The sequence below is a fragment of the Bipolaris sorokiniana genome (genome assembly GCF_000338995.1).
Source record: "Bipolaris sorokiniana ND90Pr unplaced genomic scaffold COCSAscaffold_12, whole genome shotgun sequence".
Taxonomy (NCBI): domain Eukaryota; kingdom Fungi; phylum Ascomycota; class Dothideomycetes; order Pleosporales; family Pleosporaceae; genus Bipolaris; species Bipolaris sorokiniana.
Window position 1 is genome coordinate 863,964 of NW_006911906.1, and position 21,032 is coordinate 884,995.

Sequence of the window (21,032 nt, forward strand, 5' to 3'; positions counted from 1 at the left end):
CTAGGGACCTTATAGAGGCAGAACTGCAAATGAGCATATGGCCTGTCGGATCCCTGCGCAAAAAACAGGGCCTTCAATAGTGTGCGCTCAAGGTGTAAGACGATTGAATGATATTGGTTTTCTACGCAGAGAGTTGTTCGACCTATGGAGACAGATCTTATATACTAAAGCGCGTGATCTTAGTAGGGTAATGCACTCGCTTACCTGATGCAATCGCGTATCATTCACGTTCACTAGTTCAGCGTTATCCAAGTTCAAGGGATCAAGCCCACCAAATAAGCCTCATAATTAGTTATACCAATCTAGGTGCTCGATCTATACTAGTAGCCCATACTCCATCTACATAACTATATGTGCTTGAGACGTAAGAAACGGTAGCCATATCGTAACTCTCTTCTGGGGAAAGTGTTTCAGCTGCCTCGATTTCTGCTCTATACCACCACTTCACAACATCAGAAGGTTCGAATATTGCGGACATGTTGAGGCCTACATTCACGTGATCAATGAAAATCTGTGCTTGAATGTCAGCTAGCAGAACCATCTTTTTCATAGTTTCGAGTAGACTTTGTTTCACGTACCGGATCGAACTTGTCATCCTTGCCCTTTAGACCTATCACAATGAAAACTCCTGTACCTATGTCGCCCTTAAATCTATTTATGCCCACCATCAGCTTCCCTGGAACTGGTGTTTTGCTTGACCGTGACCATAATCCTGTTGGGTCAAGATCAAAAACCTCGCCTTTCTTGCAAGGCTGCCATAATCCGCTGAGCGTAATGGGGTCTGAAATACCATTTGGCAGCTCATCTGTCCAGTTCAAAGCGTAAGATGCCTGCCAGGTAATTGGAGTAAAGGGGGCAGGGCTAAGCGATTTCCAGGCGAGAGTCGAGACGAGATTGTTGTTCGCGAGGAAGGTGTGGGCAAGACAAAGCTTGAATTTACTTTGGCGAAGGCTCTCGAGGTCGGCTGGCGACTCGTAGACTTCGATAGTCTTTATGTGAGGCACGATATCTGATGCAGAATGTACTTCCCGCATGATATTACGGCCTCCCACAAAGAACAAAAATATAAAGTTTTGCAAATTGAAGGGCCTTTTGCATGCAGCTTTCCGTTTGGTTTAGATGTTTGATTATCTCTGGGACTTGCTACTGGAGATCAGAACTTACACAGGGCCTGTAAGTACAGTTATGCGGGATGGAGCGCGATCAGAGACGTACTATATGCACCTCTAAGAATTTTCTAGACAAAGTATAAGATCTTAGAGTAGAGTATGATAGAGTGAATCACGAATCAAACATGAGGATAAGAGTGGAAATTGCCCTAGATTTTAGATACTGGAACGAAGATATATACGCCATAATCTTACACTAACCCCTATCCGGCATAGTGTTTTGTATCCACATGAGAGCTAGCGGCCGATAGGCGGTAGTAAAAAGTGTCACACGCATTGTCATGTTACGATCAGGGAGCTAGTGACGCGGCCTACAGGGGCTTCGGCCCTGATTCTACCCGATCACGTGATAGTTCCCACCAATCCTAGCTATTCTAGCGAGCCTCGTTCCTAGGAGGATTACTAGGATTAGGACTATGGTATAGAAGATTAGTATATATGTAGTATATCTCACAGTGCACGAAATGAACATTTCGCTTCATTTCCAAGATTCGCACATGCATTTAATTCGGGACAAGTTCTCATGAGAAATTAGTTATGAATAAATAACTAGTAGTTACCCAAACTAACTGCTTCCCCAGGTGAATATAGATTCAGTAGCTGAAGCTGATATATAATGAAGCTGATATATAAAGCAACAGATGTATCCATGCTTGAGTTAATTCTCCTGTTGTCGGAATCAACTGCACGTTTGTCAGTTTGATTGAGCATCTTTGCAATACTCTCAATGTGGAGCAATACTCACGCAATAGCTTGGGTGGACCAAACTCCTTGTTCGAAGCCATATGACGATTGCTTCTTGTACGAACTAGTATTTGGATCCGCCGAAGAAAAGTCCGCTGTCTCAACTCTGGATGAGACGTTGGAGAACATAGTTGCGGACTTGGCACCGGCCGCATACCACCACTGCATCTGCTCTTGTGGCTGGAAAGTGGCATTCATGCCCTTACCCATCGCCGTAGGGTTCATGAAGATGGGATCGAAGCTGCCGGACTTATTTTTAATACCGATGATAACGTGGATGCCGTTTGGGGCATCATCAGTATAGAAATCGTTATTTCCGATAGCCATAAAGTCTTTTACAGGGGTAGATGCAGATTTCGTCCACACTCCCTGAGCATTGAGATCGAAGATCTGACCGGGCTTGCAAGCCTGCCAAATTCCACGGATCGTGACCGAGATACCGTCTTGGGGAGAGTCGGCCGTCCAGTTCATACCATATTCGGGCGTCCATTTAATGTCAACAAATGGCTGAAGAGCCTTGGACTGCCAGACAACATTGAAGGTCACTTTACTTGTCAGGAGGGCTCCAAACACTTTCGGCAAGATGAATCACTTACGCTGACCATCACTTCCAATCACGCTTTTGGCTACGTGAAGCTGGAACTGGCTCGCTCCCAGCTTGGCCAGGGTTGGGCCATCGGCTTGAATGGTAATTTGACGGGTAATAGACATGTTGATTGAGCTGTAGGAGCCTGACGATAAATGTCAAAGTGAAGAAAGGTGTGCTGCTGATGTTTCGATCGAATACTAGTTGTTGATGCAGGCTTTGAGTCGGGAAGAAATTGGTTTAAATACTTCAGTTCTTCGAAGGATTGTCTCTTATTCGCAACATGGGTGGCTTTTCAGTAAGGTTTTTGGAAGTCCAATGAGCATATTGTCGCATGTGGCGAGTCAGCGGAAGTATCCAGACTATCCTGTTTGACTGGCTTGTGATCAATTCGTCTCCACCTTCAGCTCAGTACTTCATTCTCTTGCAGCGTTCAGCTTGCCTACTGAACGCCGCGGATGGTCTGGATCTCTCCTGCAGTTCTTCTAATATTATCGAAAAAGTACTCATCTTTAGGCTAGAGCCATATCGCGCTTGGACTGTACATATATCTGCCAGAGATCTACGACTAGGTACATGTTGATATCATAGAACACCCTACATTGACGATGCTAAAGCACTTGACTGAGGGCGCCAAATTCGACCTCATTCACTTTGTTTACGAAGCACACTACTTTAGACTAATAATTCGTCCATCATCCTAGTTAGTCCAAGGATGTCCTAGGACGATGGAAGATCACTTCGGCTTCATAAAGTAGTTGAGCGATTTAGATTTGGTCCTCATGTTCCCAAGAATTCAGAGGTCTAAGCGATGGAGGTCGTACGTACACGTCACCACTAACAATTTCATCTTGATCTGTAACGGGGTTAGGGAAAATGGGCCATCATGCAGCGCGACCGACAGTGAAAGCGCAGGTTGAAGAGATATGCAAGCACTTAGCCACGAGAGAAGAATCCTATTGGCCAGCAAAATCCTACAGCAAGAACAAACCCAATCTTACTTTATATGGAAAAGGTATGGGTAAACGACAGCGCAGATACCAGGTTTAGTGCGAAAGGTTATATTGGTGGCGTGCCATAGAGTTTCGACGGCCTTTGCGCCTTTGTGCTAGCACTGCACGAGGTTCGGGCCATTCCGCTATGAACCACTTCTTGCTTCAGTCAGGCATTTTGAGGCGCAAATATCTGCCAATCTAGGAACAAGACGCGAGATACTCGCGGAGCCCCCGAGAAATAGTGGCGTCCTTTTTTAGTGGCGTTCGCGCCTTTGCGCAAGCGATGTGCGGGGTTCGGGCCATTCCGCTCTCTAGACCTCCTCTTGTTTCAGCTAGGCGTTTTGAGGCGCAAATATCTGCCAATCTAGGAACAAGACGCGAGATACTCGCGGAACCCCCGAGAAATGGTTGTATCTTTGGCAGTCAACGTCATTGGTTGCTGTCCGAGAACATAAGACTTGTCTTAGTCAATCCATAGATGATGCAAGACACTCAATGCTGAAAATTATAGATAGTAGAGGAAGGCGATTCCGCATCAGCCATTATAAATTGTTAGCTGCCTTCACTTTCAGATGATACTTATCGCAGCAACATATACTGCAACACATACCACAATTCTAAGCCCTAGGCTTTTCCAAGGATTCATAGCACAATGGAGCCTTTCATTCAAACCATTTCGGTGTCGAAGGTCACTTACCCACTCTATGACCATATCGCCAATCCAATCGAATATTACTTCAGTTTAAATTCCCAGTACATTTGGGATAAGGACACAAAAAAGTCGTTCCCGGTCGCAATATCAAATGTCACTACTTTTGCGATTGCATTCCCTCCAACAGTGGTGGCCAAGGAGTTTCTCTCTCTAAAAGCGCCTTTCAGCATTGCCGCAAAATTGGGGACAATGGCTGTCTTCAGCAAGACCTTTAGTCAACCAACGGATCCTGAACTGAGTAAGCTTGTACTCCAGCATCCAACCACAACTGGGGTTCCAGGGGGAGCTACTAAAGATTTGCCCTGGTGCTATTGGGGAGAATTGGATTGGGAGCTGAAAGGTTCAGACCCTAAAGATCCTATCTTCAACTGCAAGACACAAGTTGAGTTCTATGTCTTGCCCGCTACATTACCAGAATATTTCGACACCTCTGGAATTCCTCTGGCACTTCTTCGTGAGACTCATTATCTATCAGCCTGGATGAAGGACCCAGAGACGGATTGGATTAAGTTTGTCACCAACGCTTTGTACTCAGACAGCCGTCTAGAATATGAGATCTATAATGGTTCCTCAAAGTATGTCAGCTCCAGAGGCAGCTTCAGAGATCTTTTTACCAACAACATTGGTCTTGACTTTTGGCTTGACCTCTGGCTTTCAGATTTGAAAGGTGTGGTGCTACAAAAAGCAAAGCATACTGTCAATTGCTATGACTTGGCTGCCATTTGTCAGGCTCTAGTGTCACTAGGAGTAGACTCGTCCACGCAAATCGTCCGGATGAAGTATATGGACCCCTATGGATTCATCAACCCTACAAACTTGATCGGAAGGAAGGAGGATCCTCCAAATCCAATGACAAACCCGAAGAACCTTTGCAACAATCCATTCTATGGCAAAGTCAATGGATTACCAATGCTGTGTGGGGAAGACGAAGTAAAGCGCTCAGCTTTCTCGAACCACATGTTTGTGACAATCAGCAAAGGAAACGGGCACAACGTCCTAGACGCTTGCTGTGGGCCCCAATTGGGCGATGTCACGCTTGAAGACTACGTCAACCAAGCCATTGACAGCCGTGCAAGCCGTTACCAGCAAAATAATAATCCACTCAATTACAAACTCGGAGATGCCTCCGATATCACAGATGGTCAAGGCATCGCGCAGCTTGTAACCTCCCGCTGCTTTGAGAAAGAGGGTGATACTAGCCAGTCTGCGTTGTCACTTCTCGACAAACTAGCCAAAGAGTTTGAAAATGACGGAAAATGGTATCAGCCCTACCTCTCAACTCCACAGGGCAACTGGCAAATCACAGCCACCTGGACGTTCAAGCCCAATAACAACCTGGGTGAGATCATTACTGTAAATGTATTTGGATATTCATACTACGCCCATGCCCCGATAGAATATGATCGGCGTAAAAATGCTATTCAGGGCTGGGTTCCAAATGCTGCTGTAGGCGATGACGATGCTTTCAACGATACAAACGTCACTGGTAGTAGCAGAATGTTTTACTCGACAACTACTAACCCATGCTATCTCTGTACTATCGATACACGTGTTGGGAAAGCATCTACAATTGTTGACTTCGGCAACAGAATTAAAAGCGTGCTCAACAACTCTCTGACAGGGCAGTCTCACCACTCACTTGGTCTAGTGACAGCAAACTCGAAAGGTCCAATCAAAGTCGGCAGCTCTGTAACATTATCTGCACAAGTAAGTGGTGATAGCAACGTTTGATCACATTTAGAGTTAAGAGACAATGCAGGGTTCTCCAGACGCTGTCAAATACTGGCGAGGGTTCAATATTCGAATCCCACGTTCGGTAAGCTGCTTTCTGATCTAACAACATTCTTCTGCTAATTAATGTCTAGAATGTGCTCTTCACGAAATGTGATGTGAACACAAATGGTGTTGATTTTCATATCCTTGCGCGTAAAGCAGGTTTTGTCACTATTGTTATTTCTATGTTCGGTGGCAACCTAGAAGTGAGTGAGAGGTACATAAACCTACAGGTTATCAACCCTTGAAGATTTTTATCGCAAGGAAGGCGGTTGTTATAGGAGGAGAGGGAGGTGGCATGCAGGGATAGTCGGATACGGTTCGGATCTGACTAGGATAGATATGTATTAAGACTCTCCCTGTAGCTAGTTCAGCAGCTTTTCGATACCCTTTCGTACCAGGTGTATAGGTGAGCAGTTGAATCTGGGTTCTTTTGTGATCCCACACACTCCCATATGTCTCTCAATGATCCTTCTACCGATACGGATCCGACTCGTCTTACCTGCGCCGTTACACCTAGCTAAGTATATACCTAAAAACTGCATTTAGGTGATTAGTATTAGTAATGCTAAGGCAAACACGCTTAATAGCAAATATTATAGGAAAAATATTATAGGGTAGGTTCTGAAGGACATCCGTAAGCACTTTCAAGAAAAGGAGATGCATGACCAGCTTCGGAAGTAGGTCCTCGGAGGTTAGACTTTACTCTATCACCATGTAGCATGACAGTTCCGAGGGACAAAAAGGCAAATCAACAGCATATCGCCATTGGCGATTCACTTCTGTAGTATTCATACTTAGCAGTGAATTAGTAGTGTGCTGTGGTGGATCGCGTGGTGGCGTTAGATGTGTGTTGTTTGGTGTCTGGTGCTCTGATCAGTAACACGACAAAGACGTCTCTTGATCTCGTTGCACTAACTCACAGGCGAGTCAGTTCGTCGGCTCACACAGGGTTGTTTAGATTAACATTAGGAAATATCCGACGATACCGCTAAAAGAATCTCGCTCGGGCCCGTACCGGTCGATTAGGGGAGGGTGGCAATGCGTAACCGAGCTCAATGCTCCAGTCCTATTAGAAACCAAAGCTGGCAGCACTAGAAAGATTTAGACGCAACACAATGCAGTATATGCGAGTTAATATCATGATCTTAATGCTTAGCCGAGTCACTATACCTGAACAGGTAAAGAGCCAGAGCTACTCTGAGGCGGACAAGGAGAGGAGAGTCTGACGGCGAAGCTTTTGCCTAGAGCGGATACGTACTGACACATAATGAATCGTTGGCAACTCTTGATCATATAAGGTTGCGCATGCTGAGTTGTTGATAGCGGGTAAGAACGACTTTACCCAACGACGCTGTCCTGCCCATCATGCAACAATTCGATTCAGAAGGAAATCCCTTCCATAGCGAAGACACTGTCCATTGATAACGATTTTTGTGCACGATCGAGCAACAATCGGTCATTGCCAAAACACTGTTTGTGTAAGAGCCATAGCCACCTCGGCATGGTTGAATTGCAATGTAGCGCTTAAATGGAGACTTGTATGTAAGGCGGCGAGCAATATGTGTTTGACTGTAACGACAAGAACAATTTGTTCTACTTAGAGAAGCCTTGGCTCCTGCAGCTAGTCGTATATGAAAGAGGCTTCAAGATGGGTCTTGGATGAGGATGAGACTGCGCGACTATTCTATGTCTCTACTCCACCTTCCTCTTCTTCTTTATCAAGATACGAACTAATAGAAATAATACAATCATTTTTAGGGCTAGGGCGTACCCTTACCATGGCCTTGATTGCATCCGCCAAGGCTTCTCTTGGATATCCATCGAAAAAGTCTATCCAGCCAGCTCCTTCCTCCGAGTCATCATATGCAAGACATGCGATCTTATCAGCGATTAAGCGCCTGAAAGGCGATGTAGAAGGGGTGCCCTTATAGATGATATCAACACTAGGAGGTCCTGGATTCCATTTAGAACTGTCGATCGCTGCTATCATGGTTTCCATCACTGCATTTTTATACTTCGTATCGACAATCTTCTCTCCAAAAACATATGCTTCTGCAAGCATTACGAAGACTTTTTCTGCTTCTTCAGCCACCCTTTCACGTTTGTCCTCGCCCACGTAGTATAGCTTGATCGACGTGTTACCAGAGTAAAGCCATCTAATGTAGTCGCTGACAGTTTGCACAGAGTCGTCTGGAAGATCGATGGTGTCTGGTTGTTCTCTCAACTCGGTCCACTCTGGTTTTGTAGCTCTTCGGAAAAAGCCTGAGCTCTTGCAAAGGACACCGCGGTGGACATTGAGATTTTCCGTATCACCGGCTGGCTTCGTGACCTTTAACTTGACGATTGGGTCGCTTGGTCTAGTCTTGTTAATCACGAAGAACAAAAACTCGGATCGCGCAGGGTCTTACTCCATATCGTTTGCCATATGCAATACTAAGCCTAAAATTATGGGTACTCGTGCAATCTAATGTAGCTCAAATTGCCGCGTAGAAGAGCCAAATAAGGCAAATCACGGACAAACCATTCGATGTTGAAGGCCTTGGGGCCAATCACAATCGTTACTCAGATGCTACGTAAGAAAAGCCATCAGTACACCAGGATATGTAGGAATTTAGATCGAAGATATGAGATAGAGAACTGTATGAGTTTCCTGCTAATTAGGAAGATACGAAGAAACCAGTTTTTCTGGCGAGTGCGGGGTACTCTCAGATACACGTGAGAGGGCTGGGAACTAAACCCCCCGCGCATAAGGCTACGTGGTTCGTCCTACAGAGGCAACCTGCACATCGAGCGCTGGTTTTATAGAATTATAATGCTTTAATCAAGCGAAAGTGCCATGTTCATGATGACTACATAGATGCATTGCTGTTGGAATCTGATCATTCCCGCATACGAGGGCCTGCCAGCATGTTTTCTATTCACGCCAGGTCAGTACTTTACCTAGTTTTGACTTGGCAGCACTCAGACACGTTGCGGCTTGCTGTATTGAAAAGCTAAGATACAGCGCTACGCCACTTCACAAGCTGCGCTACTAGTGAGTTAGAAACACATAATCTATGTATAATCGAGGTAACCCTTGTTGAGCGGACACAAAGTAAAGTGGAATGATTGATAGGATGACCAGAACTATGCGGTCACTGATTACAACGAAGAGGAGATCTATCAAGACACTATTAGGTTGTATAGAACTCAAACAACCTTCATGTAGTTGCCGCACTGGAAAATTTTAGTGAAAGCAGTGTTAATGACTTTCTAAAATGCCTCAGCCACGCACTCTTACTTGAATCTATGTTTCTTAACATTTCAAAGTAGGATCTAGTATCTAATTATCATTTGCACTTTCCCTGGCTTTGTTTTGTGTCTAACGATTCAGCACTTTGTTAAGGGTTTCTATTGTAACACCGTAGACGCGTCGCCTTTAGATGGAGCAAGAGATATAGAGTTAAACATATAGTGAGTGTAAATTTGGCTTTCGCTCCGGGCGGAAGCGATAGAGTAGCGGGAGCTCTTATGGCCTGCGTGTGCTCACATGTCGAATGTTTCTGTACACATCGCGAAAGGTAATGATTTCGAAACTCGCAGAAGCTTCCACAAGTACCATTGGACATGTTAATGCATACACGAATATGTTCTGTCGTTGCACAAGTCTACAAATCATCCACAATCTCCAAATCCATCTCACACTTCTCGGCGACCTCACCAATAATCTCCTCGCTAGCCTCCTTTACACCAATCGTAATGGCAGAGATTGTTCCCAGTTCATCCTCTAGCTGTGGTAACTCCCCAATATCCGCTTCTATTTCATTACATCGAGTCTGAAGCTGCTGGTGATACTTGTTCATCTCTTCTTCTGCAAGTGCCTTGATGGCTTCAGCACTTTCGTCTGTTGCCTCTCGCAATTTTCTCTTTGCATCGCTTTGTTCGGCTACACTAGCGCTCAAGGGCAGTAGCGCCGCCATGCGTAGGCATGGATTGATGTGGTTTGTTGCAATCTTTTGGTAAAGATCAGCCGATGTGATTACAAAACTGAAATGTCCTCGGAGTGTCAGCATAGTTTCGCGAATCATGTTGATCTGAGATTGATGGAATCCCATCTCGATACTATCGGCGCTCTCAGTTACACCGGCTCTAATCGTGTCCAGGAACTGTTGTGCTTGGGAGGCGCCTACGATGGAGATGATATCTGCCAGCATTTCGAAAAAGCCAGCAAGCGTCTTGATTTGGTCCTGCATGCTGGTCATGGAGTCAATGGATTGTCGAAGGATGCTCTTTGTCTGATCGATCGTCACAGTTTTGTTATCCAAGTCGTCCATCACTCTTACAAACTCGATCACTTTAGCCTGGGCCGCAAGTTGCATTTCTGTTGATCTCGCGAGATTCTCTTGGGCATCCTTCATCGCAGTTCTCATTATGAGCAGCTTCTCGTGACGAGCCTTCAAAACTTTGGTGTAACCCGAGTTCTTGGAGCCGAGGTCAACAAGAGGCTGATCCAGTGTACTACCGAAGCCTTGGCCTGGTCGAGCTGCTGCGAACGATCTTAGTTTGATCGTACTAACAAGCAGAGTGTTCAAAGTGTTTTGCCAGCGCTGCACTTTAGCCTGCCACTCCGGACTCGCTCTAGTCTGTGAATCGACTGAATCTTTGTCTTTCATGATTGCCGACATTATGTCGATTCCACCTTCAAGGATACTGTTTGCATTAACGGTGTGCCTACTTTTGAAGTCTCTCAAGCCATTCTTCAGAGTTCGGAGTTGTTTCGAGCATGCTATGATATCGGATCCTCCGTCCTGGAGTATGCTAACCAGATCTTCCCGCAGAAGGTCCTGGAGGCGGAGCAATTGTCCCTCTATCTGCTCTGCAGCTAGAAGTGCAGGGTCGATGCCAACGTCGAATTCTTTCTTCGGCGTCGGTGTGGCTGACCCATTGTTCTCAGCGTATGTGATGTTTACGTGTCCTTTGCCAACAACATGACCAAATGTGTGGCCAGCCGTTCGTACAACCTCTGTTGCCAGCTTTGGCGTCTCCTTCACGATACCGATCGCGGCATGGAGGATGCCTGTGGCGGCGCCTTGAATATCTGAGACAGCTCCAAGTGCAAGAGCGGACCATTCTAGTAAAATCTCAGTATTGCCATCACAGACATCAGGGTTCGGCTCTCTAACCTCCTTTCTTTGCCGTTTTCTGAAAGATCTCTCGGGCTTGTTCCATTTCTTTCCGGGATTCTTCAGCTCGACTCCGTAGAACATCTACAGCTTGTTGTTTTATCTCCTTCTCTGCTTTCGCTTTCCGTATGTCGAACTCTATAAGGTCTTGCTCCTTTTTTGCGTTGGCTGTCATGAGTCAGCATAATGCGTTATCGTGCTACTCCCTAGATCTTACTCAAATCGTTCGCCATGGCTTCGTTCAATTCCCTTGCGCAACTAATCATTTTGTCGAAAGCAGATTCAATCTCTCGGGTCCTTTGGGCACAACAGTGCATTTCACCTTCGAACTTCTTCATATTGCCCATTAGCGTCGCTTTGGCCAGCTTAGGGTTCTGTAGGGACATCATGATTGCTTGAACCTGCAGAGGTTAGTCCTCGATTGATTTTGAATGTGGACGTGTTCACTGACATGGCCACTCGTGCCAAACATGACATTGGTCTGCAACCTGATTGCCGTCATATTTCTGCTAGCACAGTTGAAGGCATCGGATGCAAGATCGACTATCTGTACCATGCCGCTCGATAGACTTGGATAGCTATCAAAAGTTCAGCTGAGTTTCTCCTACATGTTTTCCCGTAGACTTACCGGAGATGTTGAAATCCCTTATGAGGCTCGGTCAACCGTATGCGTAGGGCATGGTCTGTGAAAGCAAGCAATTTGATGTTCCCAAGCAGGTTAATAGCCAACGGCGCAGACATGAGCATGTCTGGCAAGCTTTGTGTCTGTCCAAGGCTCAGTCTGATATCCTGTTGGAGCTGAGCCGCCGCCGCTCTCCTCTGCGCGACCTCATTTTTGGGGCTTGGCCCTTCGCCATCCATATCTGTTTTGGTAACTTTGTGACAAAATGGATTATGCAGAAAAATCAGCAGGTGTGCAACTTAATTACCAACACTCAAAGCGACGAGGTCGAGGTGGACGCTGTCTTTGAGATATCCCATCTGCAAAACGGTGGTGGTAGCGACTTTCTGCTGTCAATGCAGCGATAATTTTCCTATGGAGAGATTCGATCTAGACTCTGCCCAAAAAGGAAAAAAGTTTATTTGGTCGCGAATTCTGGACTAGCCAAGAGGCTTAGTAAAGCCACCACCTTAGCTGAAACTCAACAAATGCATTCGGCGGCTACATGACCAAAAGCAAACTGTCTGATTGGAGATTCGGAAATCTGCCTGCATACTCGGGAAGACTCTTGTCTCAGCTGCGACGCGAGAACATCACTTCGCCGCAGCAAAAAGCAACGGAGGATTCTTGATAGGGTACTCACGAATCTGCCTGAAGGCTGAGATGTCTGCCTTGGCTGATACCAATAATGGCGTATCGCCGCAACAAATGCCTAGTGGCTGGACGCCACCGCAAGCCCATCGTAGACTACTGGAACGTTGCGTGTGTACCTACTGTTCACATCATGTTCATCCGTACACAAAGCCTTAGCAATGTACTGAGCCCTCTTCCACTACTCCGTTGACTTCTATGGCGACTCATTCATCTTTGTTGAGCAAAGTCCCCGGCTTGCTTGAATCGAACGAGGGGCTCTTCAGGGAGCTCAAACATTTGGACACTCGACGAGCAGAGTTGGAGCAGCAGTTGAATACACATGTTGCCTCACTCAACTTGGTCATCCGGTGCCTTCCCGAAGCAGTCGATACTCTCTTGCTCAATGAACATCCGGTGAGCACTCTAAGATTCATACAAGGCACACGGCGGTTCTAACAAAGATTCTCTGTCATCTAAGGCCTCCAAGACGAGCCTCGTAACGATTCTTAAGAATGGGCTTCTCTCACCCCTATCTCTGCAACCCACCGAAGCGACGTTGAGTACACTTGAAAACAAAATCTCGGAGATAAGAATAATCGATAACGCACTGAGAAGCTCGGAACAGTCAGGGAAAGGTGATGCGTATAAGGCAGCCGATCTAGCATCGAGATTGGCTGTTCAAAGCGTTGATTGTTCCACCATTCTACAGCAGATATCAGACGAAAGGTCAAACAAAGACAAAAGTCTTTCCAATGTCAATACCAGAATCCGAGAAGCGACGGAAAGTATTGAAAGGAACAGAATTCTTTCAAATCAGATGAGTACTCAAGCTGGTCATCACGATCAGGAAGCTTCACATTTCGACAATGTTAGTATATCCAGAAATTATCGTGGAGAGTTCTAATGATCGGAAGGTGGGGAAATGTACCTGGTTCATTCCAGGAATCAATCTCATTACAATTCCCATTGCCTTGATCGGATCAAGGTACGATGTCTTAGACCTAGTATACGTTTCCTCGTCACTTACAGCATTACAGTGTGCATGGGAATAAAGCTTCAGAATATAGAGCCCTGCAATCTGCCTCCGAGTCTGAAATCAAGGACAATGAGTCACAAAAAGTTGTCCTCGAACAAGAAATGTCACAGCTAGATACAGCTCTTCGAGAACTTAGTGAAGCCATCAGCCACTGTTCCGCGAGCGAGAGGCAAGCATCGCAGTTCAAAGATCAAACTAAGATCCTCCTGGATCAATATGGGCGCATCAGCGATCATCTGAAACAGGTGATCAAGTCGCTGGATGTTGTTGAGAGCGATTTTATATCCAATCCGCTTAACTGGGATACCTCACGTTATATCGTCTTGCATTCCATCTTGCATATGGTCACAACGCTTCATGAAGGGGGTTTTTTGGAGGAATTTAACCATGCTTTGCTCAGAAGATTGAAGGCCATCGAGATGCCTGGCACGCAGACACCATTGATGGAGGTAGAATGGTGAGCATAGGAAGGCTACGATTTCTTAGCACATGTGTTCTAGCCCAATAAGCATAAAAACGATAATCAAAACGGATAGGCATATATGCATATTGAGACTTACCTTGACGGACCCGGCTCTCGTTCAAACATTTGCTTAAGCTGTGCCCATAATATAGTAGCATCAGCCCTTTTACGTCTACAAACAACCGAATATTCTAATGTAAGATTAAGAGGCGCGTATGGTCTGAATTACTAATTCGAATAACCTTTAGAAGGTCGTTGATGAAAGTCATCCCAAGCGTACAAATCAGTCAAGAGAGAATACATGCCAACATAGGCAGGTAAATGGCCCCATCCATGTATATCCACCCAATCTCTTCTTGATCTTCATTCTCATTGTCATCCTCATCCTCTGACCCTTCCTCCGACTCTTCATCGTCCCAATTCCTAGCCAGAACTTTGAGAGCTGGAAACTTCGAATCGAGCGAGCGCAAATATTCCTCGTCCACGAATACACAAAAATTGTATCGCGGAGGCAAATGATGTGCCATGCGCTCCAGGATGTTGATAACTAGCCTAGCACAATCTGCGTGGCCTTACCCAACTTGTCTGCATTACAGAGTCGTGGGGTTAAATCCAGCAACCCAGGTACAAAACACACGCCGCAATGTGTGCACATCTGCGTAGGAGGGCGTCGGACTACGACGAAGCCCCATGGTGCACCGGGTAGGATGACAAGATTTATGAGACTTTTCAGGATGTGGTGGTATTCCTTTCGAGGTTTCGATGCGAGAGGCACCGGCTCTTCATTGCGCTTTTTAGAGGTTTCTGCAGGCTCGTGGGAGGCGCAGGGAGCCATGACGTCTCGGCCCTTGACGAATGATGTGGATAGGTCGGGTCTGGAGTTGTTGGAGACTGGATGCCATTGCTGTTTGACAAGTGACGCTAAAACAATTGGTTGCGGTGTGCCTAGAAGGAAGAGACTGGGCTGCAGAAGACGATTGATCTACAGGAACAGCACCTCTTTCTTCAATGTTTACAGCTCAAGCAAAAGCAAAAAACCCTACTTAATTACAAGCCCCTATTGTTCATGAAACGAATCCCCACAGAGCACATCTATCGATAGAGAGGTTTGAATACGGCGCGCTAACTAAGCATACTAGAAGTGGTTACGGCGGAGCGAGTTGGCGTAAGTCTTGACAGCTATCACAAGCATAGTAGTAGTAGGGCGCTCGGGGCGTTAGCTAGTCCGAGACGCTGGCTACTCCGCCACAGTACAGCTAGCACGAACTACTAGTCAATCTAGAATAACTCACCGGTAGGATGCGTTGCTGCGCCAAAATGCTTAGCCTGGTCTGCTTATAGTTCATGCACCCACTACCCTGCATCTCACACACTCTACACTTGCTCAAATAGCACGTATATCATCTAGCTCCCGGCTCTTAGATCACAGTTAGTGTTAACGCAAAAGAACCACCATCAAGCAACCACCTCAAGTTACCATAACATAGATCCTGCGAGTAAGCCCTAAGTACTACGTGCTCCGCAATCGACCTCTCACTTTTGGCTAGGCCTTGCAATAGGAGTCACTAAATTTGCTTTTCAGTTCTATGTAGCTGCTAAAGCCGGATATGACATTGTAACTGCGGCGAAGGCAACGAGCGAAGCTGCTTCCAGGCTGCAGATCTTAATAATGTTCGAATATATAAAGTGCGGACCGAACTTGTCTCTAACCTTCGGAGTATTTGCATCATGCGAAAGTAACTAGGTTTGAACAATGGGCTAAGTTTGTTAGTTTGACGGATGCTAAAACAAAGTTCGAGGAGAAGTTGCAGAATGACAAGCTAATGTACGACTTGACTATGCAAACTCTATGTTATGTCTGCAACACAGTGACTCGATTAAATGAGCTCACTACCAATTATGGGATTCAGAAAAGCGAACGTGCGCGCCTGAAAGGCATATTCTCAAGGCCTAATAGAGAGGACATCGATGACGCCGACACTGGTAACAAGATTGTGATCATTCCGAACTTCTTCAATAAAGAGTCGCAGACTCAGCTTGAAGATATCCTGCAAATGTATCAGAGGAGACTTAGCTACATGGATAAGTTCATTTGGGCAATTAAAGACAAGACCCAATTTCAAGACCTCGTAACTCAAATGCAGGAAATGAACAACGGCCTGGAAAAGTCACTGCCACGGGTAAAGCAGTCCCTATTCGGAAGAGAGCTGGTAGCTGGTTAACTAGGCAATGTGTTGGAGCTGCGCAACATCGAAAGCATAATCGCCACGTCCGGTCGTGATATGAATTATTACAACGCAGCCGTACTCAAGAGAAAGGCGCTAGAACAAGACATACAAGAGATGAAACTCTTGGAAGATCGTAAACCAGTCGACACAGAAGCCTTGCTAGAGAAAATGACATTGCATTTTCACAACAACCAGCCAGCCGAGCACAATGTGACCCGCGTGTTGAGATTCGAGCAAGGTCCAGTTCAGGCGAATGTTCTCATTGAATACAAAACGCTTCATGGACCCGAAGATCTAGACGAGCAAAGAATCATGCGATCCCAGCGACTGGCCAACTTGGTAGACCTCCGTATCACGCCCAAGCCAAACCAGTACCGCATACTAGACTGCAAGGGCATCGTGCGTCACGACGTGGGATCCATTGAGCAATACGGTCTGGTCTTTGCTCTACCGAATCGGCTCGCAAATGAGCCCCAACTCCGATTTTCGCTCTTGCATGACCTTCTCCGCATGGATCGACAGAATACGGTTGCTCAGTGTTTCAAATTAGAGCAGCGCTAGCAGCACGCTTGGCGAACTCGGTTGCATACATGCACTTTGCTGGCTGGCTGCATCGTGAAATCAAAAGTGAGAGTATTGTATGCTTCCATGCTGAGGGTCAGGCGAACATTGAGGAGCCCTTTTTGAGCGGCTTCACGCTCTCCCGACCAGAAAACCCACGTGAAGTCTCCGAGTACGACGTCAGCACCACCTCCAATCTTTATAGGCATCCTGATTATCAGATGCCGAAGCCAGCACAAAAGTTCCATCGCTCTTACGATGTGTATAGTCTTGGTATGATCCTCATCGAAATAGGACTCTGGAAACAAATTCGCACTGTTTGGAAGCCAGGCATGGACGCCAAGTCGTTCCACGAACACGTCTATTCGCGAATGTCTAAGTCTTCAACCGCATCTTAGACCATCGGCTAGAGGGTTGTACGGAGCCCTGCAACAAGGAACTGCCAAGCCTCTCGAAAGCGGCACTTGCCATAACTATGGGCACGAAGAATTCGACATGGAATGGCTGACGTCAAATTTTGGTCCCAACACTCGCCTACATGCAGTAGGTATCGAGATCCTCGGATTCTCAGTAAGCCACCAAGCAATGTTTCGCCGGCAGCAACCGAGTTCCAACTGGGCGTCTGTTATGCCACGGGATTCGGGTGCAAACGAAATTTGTACTTGGCCGTTCAACATATGCGCACGAGCAAACTTTTGGGACATATCAAAGCCCATGGTCTCTAAAAGAGGCTGGTAAAGATTGCTAGAGACGCCAAGGGCGATCTCGTCGATACGTGGGATGAATACAAATCTGACGGTGACAATCTAGCTTCACATTCTCAAAAGTTCGTTAAACAGCGCCAAGCCAGTGATTTGAGTACAAGACAAGTGAAGATTGGCTTGAAGGGAAAGCGCAAAGTGGGCGCGGACGCTCCAATACAAGCTGCTGTGGCTCACGGCGAATTAGAGGGTGTAAAGGCGTGCCTGGGTACGCCTGACTTTAGCATTGACCAGAAAAATGAACAGCAGGAGAGCGTACTGGTGTGCGCGATTCTGCAAGAGCAGCATGAGATTTTCCAAACGCTATTATAAGAGGGCGCTGATCCTAGTGTCACTGACCAAAAAAACCGTACAATCTTGCACGCGCTGTCAACTTCGAAGGGATCATCTCTAGACGGTATGGTTGTTATTCTTGAGGACAATGCCCTCCTGATCAGGCACTGTTTGGCAGATCTAGTCTCCATTGTCGCTGTGGCTACCAAATTTAGCTCTGTGGCAGGAGCCAGGCCAGGCACACCCCTCGAATGGGCTGTAGATGCCCGAAACATTGCTGCAGTACGGTATCTCCTCCACCTTGGATCATATCTGAGCGTCTCAGACTCTGGCTGGCCTGCTCTACATCGAGCTGCATCACGACATGATTGTAAAATTCTTGCTATATTACTTGCAGACATCTCTACCGAAGCGCTGATGCGATATGACCATTCTGGTCGGTCACCATTAGCATGTGCAGTTGCAGACATCCATGCGCTCGACCGATTATTGATTAGCGAGGGCAATCAAGATCTCTCGGAGCGAATCATGAAAATTTTTCGAGACAAACTTCACGATCTCAAAAAGCTCAATATCGCCACGGAGAGCGGCGAATCTGTTGTATACCACGCACTACGGTCAAACAAACTCAACTCACATACCATAAGCGCTTTCTGGGATTGGAACCGGGAGATACAAGACACGAATGTTATTCCCGGTCCTACGGGTTCAAATCAGTGGTCGGCTTACCGTCGTGCCATGTATTGCAGCAATGCCGATCTATTTGCGTTGATGTGTAAAAGCCTCTAAAAGAAACACTTTGAAAAAGCTCTCGAACTTGTCTCACCAGATGGCTTGACGATCTTCCATGAGCTTGCCTTCCTTCCCATGGAAACTGCGATGGCCATTCTAGATATCATCTTGAAAAGAGCGCGAGATCATAACGTCAAGTTACCGCTGAGGCGAATGGGACCTTGAGACTCACGACCACGACTGACCCCATTTCAATTAGCCGTAATCTGCGGCAACACTGTTCTTGTGCAGACATATGTGGACCATAAGTTGGAGAATCCACTAGCAGGACTTGAAAAGAGTCGGTTCCTGGCCTTTATCATCGAGTATCCGGCCCAGGACCCTTATACGTTGAGCACATGGCTGTCGCTCACAAGGGAAGATCCCATTGTCGAGGCTACCAGAAGGTCTCCTCATCCAACCAGCATATCAAAGCCCTTGCAGTACCTACTGCAAAATGAGCAAGCATGGTGGGAGGACGCCAAGGAGAAGACTAGCTATTGGAAGCAAAGCATCTTGGGCGAGATGCCTTTGTTTGAAAACGATGTAGATCATGATCCTATCATTTCTTGGACACCAAGTCTCCTAGCCTCTTTCAAATTTAATAGTGAAGGTGAGCAATCGGCTGCTGTGGTTCGCTACAGAGCCGACCGCGTCTTGGACAACAACGTATTTGGACTAGGTCATCGTTTGCGCCATACACTAGACTATGGTTCGTTCCTGCTACGGTCCAACCCTGATGCTCAAGCACACAACAGAGACGGGCACCCATATCTGACAGCACTTGAGCTTGTGTTCTCAGTCGTGTTGTACAGCAACTACAAGATCCACGCTAGGCAAAACTTCAATAATTTGCTGTGGCATTTCCGAGGGCCGAAATATTGCAACTTCCCCTATTATCAGTACTTGCTTACTGGCCGTATGCGTATCGAATATCTGCGCAGAAGAGAGACGGTTTTGCACCGGGCAGTTCATCACGGAGAATATGATATAGTTCAAAGCCTCATTGCGGGAGGTGCAGACATACAAATGGCAAATAACATATGGCAAACACCATTGCATCTAGCCAGGCTGATATTTGAAGGCAAGAATCCAGACGGGTACGGGCATCGCGGAACATTTCTTGGACGGCTCGGACCTGGTGTCGCTCCTGCGGTATTGAGCAGCGTCAGTCGTAGCGCAAAGCCATCTGAAAAGATACTTGTTGCCCTAGAAAAAGGGACGTTGAAGATTAAGCGGTGGTCGTTGCCTCGATTCCGAGCCTTACGAGAGGTCAAGTAGCCATGGGATGAGTACGAGAGGGACGATCTTGGTGTGCGATTTGTCCTGTTCTACCTTGCATCGCTCTTCATCTTCATGGGAGTATTGACATTAGTCTCGCGCCTCCTATCGTTTTTCCCCTTCAACTTCTTCCAGCTCGCCCCCGCATTCGAACAGCAGTCACGGGAGCTCGAGAATCTTCAAATGTGTTATCTCAACGGCACCCGAAATAATTCGAGCCAGCACGACGCGTGTCGCCTGGATCGATGGACTTTGGCACCCCTCGACATACAAATGATCATACCAGCCGTCGACCAGCGGCTCCAGTCTATGCTTGACGTCATAGATGACTGTTACGATCCCTCGACAAATGACACACTTCCTGAACCGGTTGGACATATTGATGAAGATCCGTTTCTGCCTGGCTGTCCTCCTCTGAATACGCTCTGCAAGGACAATAGGGTTGTGGATGCAATAATCGCGGTCAACAGAGCGGTGTACAGGTTTCTTGAAAAGGAATGCAAGTGCAAGTGTAGCTGGTTCAACGAACCGCGCACTGGGTTCGAGAAAAAAACGGACCTGGGATAACGGCGTTTAGTATACTTTGCGGGGTTTTTACACGAATACATATATTTCCATTTGATTGAATACATCTTATGGTATTCTGATGTTCTCTAAGGAACATCATGGTGATAACTGAGGGAGAATGGAGTCGAGAGGTAAATATACTGCGCACCCGAAGAACTCAAGCTTCAGTCCATGATCGCTCAACCACGCCTAGTGCGCCGACTACAAACATTTATCAATGGAGTAGTCATTATCTGAACAGCTCTTCACATAATGGATTTCGACGCTCAGCACCGGCATTTGTAATTCGAAGTCACTGCGTGCCACAACAGAGATCGATCATAGGTTTTCTTACGTATCCTTGTGTAATATTTGCGAATTCTGACCAATTATCGTGCACTAATCCACGTCGAACCATCTCAAGCGATTGTAGTGTGGCAGCTACAACTGCATTGTCTTTTGAAAGATTGTGTGCCACTTGAGCCGCGCCTCGATGGCTGTCATAAGGAGAGACATGAGAAACAATACCCGTACGTAAGCAGCTTTGGCCATTATAGAGATTAGCTGACTGTTTTTTGCCAGAGTACCCGTGCCTAACTAGTATCTTGATTAGAGCTTTAATGCAGACATTGTTATATCAAGGTAGTGTTAAATTAGAGTAGGGAAACTCGAGA

General features: G+C 46.4%; 8 protein-coding genes across 8 annotated transcripts; 4 read left to right on the top strand and 4 right to left on the bottom strand.

Moving 5' to 3' along the window:
• Window positions 1-247: 247 nt before the first annotated feature.
• Window positions 248-1,261, bottom strand: COCSADRAFT_39287 (uncharacterized protein). The gene is made up of 3 exons (XM_007704425.1): window positions 1,216-1,261; window positions 579-1,159; window positions 248-511 (listed from the first exon to the last, which is right to left on the bottom strand). Exons 2-3 carry the CDS (start codon window positions 1,032-1,034, stop codon window positions 293-295), a joined length of 675 nt encoding a protein of 224 aa, XP_007702615.1. The 5' UTR covers window positions 1,035-1,159; window positions 1,216-1,261; the 3' UTR covers window positions 248-292.
• Window positions 1,262-1,675: 414 nt separating this feature from the next.
• On the bottom strand, window positions 1,676-2,694 carry COCSADRAFT_183584 (uncharacterized protein). The gene is made up of 3 exons (XM_007704704.1): window positions 2,510-2,694; window positions 1,915-2,458; window positions 1,676-1,852 (listed from the first exon to the last, which is right to left on the bottom strand). The coding sequence occupies exons 1-3, from the start codon at window positions 2,622-2,624 to the stop codon at window positions 1,849-1,851; spliced, it is 663 nt and encodes a 220-aa protein (XP_007702894.1). The 5' UTR covers window positions 2,625-2,694; the 3' UTR covers window positions 1,676-1,848.
• A 1,452-nt stretch (window positions 2,695-4,146) lies between these two features.
• On the top strand, window positions 4,147-6,394 carry COCSADRAFT_192493 (uncharacterized protein; the record flags this gene model as incomplete). Its single annotated transcript, XM_007704705.1, has 3 exons — window positions 4,147-5,913; window positions 5,966-6,022; window positions 6,072-6,394. 3 exons carry the CDS (start codon window positions 4,147-4,149, stop codon window positions 6,225-6,227), a joined length of 1,980 nt encoding a protein of 659 aa, XP_007702895.1. The 3' UTR covers window positions 6,228-6,394.
• Window positions 6,395-7,528: 1,134 nt separating this feature from the next.
• On the bottom strand, window positions 7,529-8,628 carry COCSADRAFT_39289 (uncharacterized protein). Its single transcript, XM_007704426.1, has 2 exons — window positions 8,391-8,628; window positions 7,529-8,339 (listed from the first exon to the last, which is right to left on the bottom strand). The coding sequence occupies exons 1-2, from the start codon at window positions 8,393-8,395 to the stop codon at window positions 7,667-7,669; spliced, it is 678 nt and encodes a 225-aa protein (XP_007702616.1). The 5' UTR covers window positions 8,396-8,628; the 3' UTR covers window positions 7,529-7,666.
• Window positions 8,629-9,435: 807 nt separating this feature from the next.
• On the bottom strand, window positions 9,436-12,157 carry COCSADRAFT_39290 (uncharacterized protein). Its single transcript, XM_007704427.1, has 5 exons — window positions 11,773-12,157; window positions 11,596-11,722; window positions 11,362-11,545; window positions 11,145-11,312; window positions 9,436-11,092 (listed from the first exon to the last, which is right to left on the bottom strand). Exons 1-5 carry the CDS (start codon window positions 12,003-12,005, stop codon window positions 9,630-9,632), a joined length of 2,175 nt encoding a protein of 724 aa, XP_007702617.1. The 5' UTR covers window positions 12,006-12,157; the 3' UTR covers window positions 9,436-9,629.
• A 372-nt stretch (window positions 12,158-12,529) lies between these two features.
• COCSADRAFT_39291 (uncharacterized protein) lies at window positions 12,530-14,043 on the top strand. Its single transcript, XM_007704428.1, has 4 exons — window positions 12,530-12,852; window positions 12,917-13,306; window positions 13,353-13,423; window positions 13,476-14,043. The coding sequence occupies exons 1-4, from the start codon at window positions 12,655-12,657 to the stop codon at window positions 13,933-13,935; spliced, it is 1,119 nt and encodes a 372-aa protein (XP_007702618.1). The 5' UTR covers window positions 12,530-12,654; the 3' UTR covers window positions 13,936-14,043.
• A 2,712-nt stretch (window positions 14,044-16,755) lies between these two features.
• Window positions 16,756-17,124, top strand: COCSADRAFT_163025 (uncharacterized protein; the record flags this gene model as incomplete). Its single annotated transcript, XM_007704706.1, has 1 exon — window positions 16,756-17,124. One exon carries the CDS (start codon window positions 16,756-16,758, stop codon window positions 17,122-17,124), a length of 369 nt encoding a protein of 122 aa, XP_007702896.1.
• A 762-nt stretch (window positions 17,125-17,886) lies between these two features.
• COCSADRAFT_163026 (uncharacterized protein) lies at window positions 17,887-20,379 on the top strand (the record flags this gene model as incomplete). The annotated part of the gene is made up of 3 exons (XM_007704707.1): window positions 17,887-18,535; window positions 18,752-19,698; window positions 19,813-20,379. The coding sequence occupies 3 exons, from the start codon at window positions 17,887-17,889 to the stop codon at window positions 20,377-20,379; spliced, it is 2,163 nt and encodes a 720-aa protein (XP_007702897.1).
• Between the last annotated feature and the right edge of the window lie 653 nt (window positions 20,380-21,032).

Bases quoted from the DNA above. Each gene is read 5' to 3' on its own strand.
- COCSADRAFT_39287 (XM_007704425.1), bottom strand. From the start codon at position 1,034: ATGCGGGAAGTACATTCTGCATCAGATATCGTGCCTCACATAAAGACT. The intron at 512-578 runs GTACGTGAAACA...ATTCAAGCACAG, and splicing joins AGGATGACAAGTTCGATCCG to ATTTTCATTGATCACGTGAA.
- COCSADRAFT_183584 (XM_007704704.1), bottom strand. From the start codon at position 2,624: ATGTCTATTACCCGTCAAATTACCATTCAAGCCGATGGCCCAACCCTG. The intron at 2,459-2,509 runs GTAAGTGATTCA...TGACAAGTAAAG, and splicing joins GATTGGAAGTGATGGTCAGC to TGACCTTCAATGTTGTCTGG.
- COCSADRAFT_39290 (XM_007704427.1), bottom strand. From the start codon at position 12,005: ATGGATGGCGAAGGGCCAAGCCCCAAAAATGAGGTCGCGCAGAGGAGA. The intron at 11,723-11,772 runs GTAAGTCTACGG...AACTTTTGATAG, and splicing joins AAGGGATTTCAACATCTCCG to CTATCCAAGTCTATCGAGCG. The intron at 11,093-11,144 runs GTTAGAGAGCCG...AGATTTTACTAG, and splicing joins GAAAACGGCAAAGAAAGGAG to AATGGTCCGCTCTTGCACTT.
- COCSADRAFT_39291 (XM_007704428.1), top strand. From the start codon at position 12,655: ATGGCGACTCATTCATCTTTGTTGAGCAAAGTCCCCGGCTTGCTTGAA. The intron at 12,853-12,916 runs GTGAGCACTCTA...CTGTCATCTAAG, and splicing joins TCTTGCTCAATGAACATCCG to GCCTCCAAGACGAGCCTCGT. The intron at 13,424-13,475 runs GTACGATGTCTT...ACAGCATTACAG, and splicing joins ATTGCCTTGATCGGATCAAG to TGTGCATGGGAATAAAGCTT.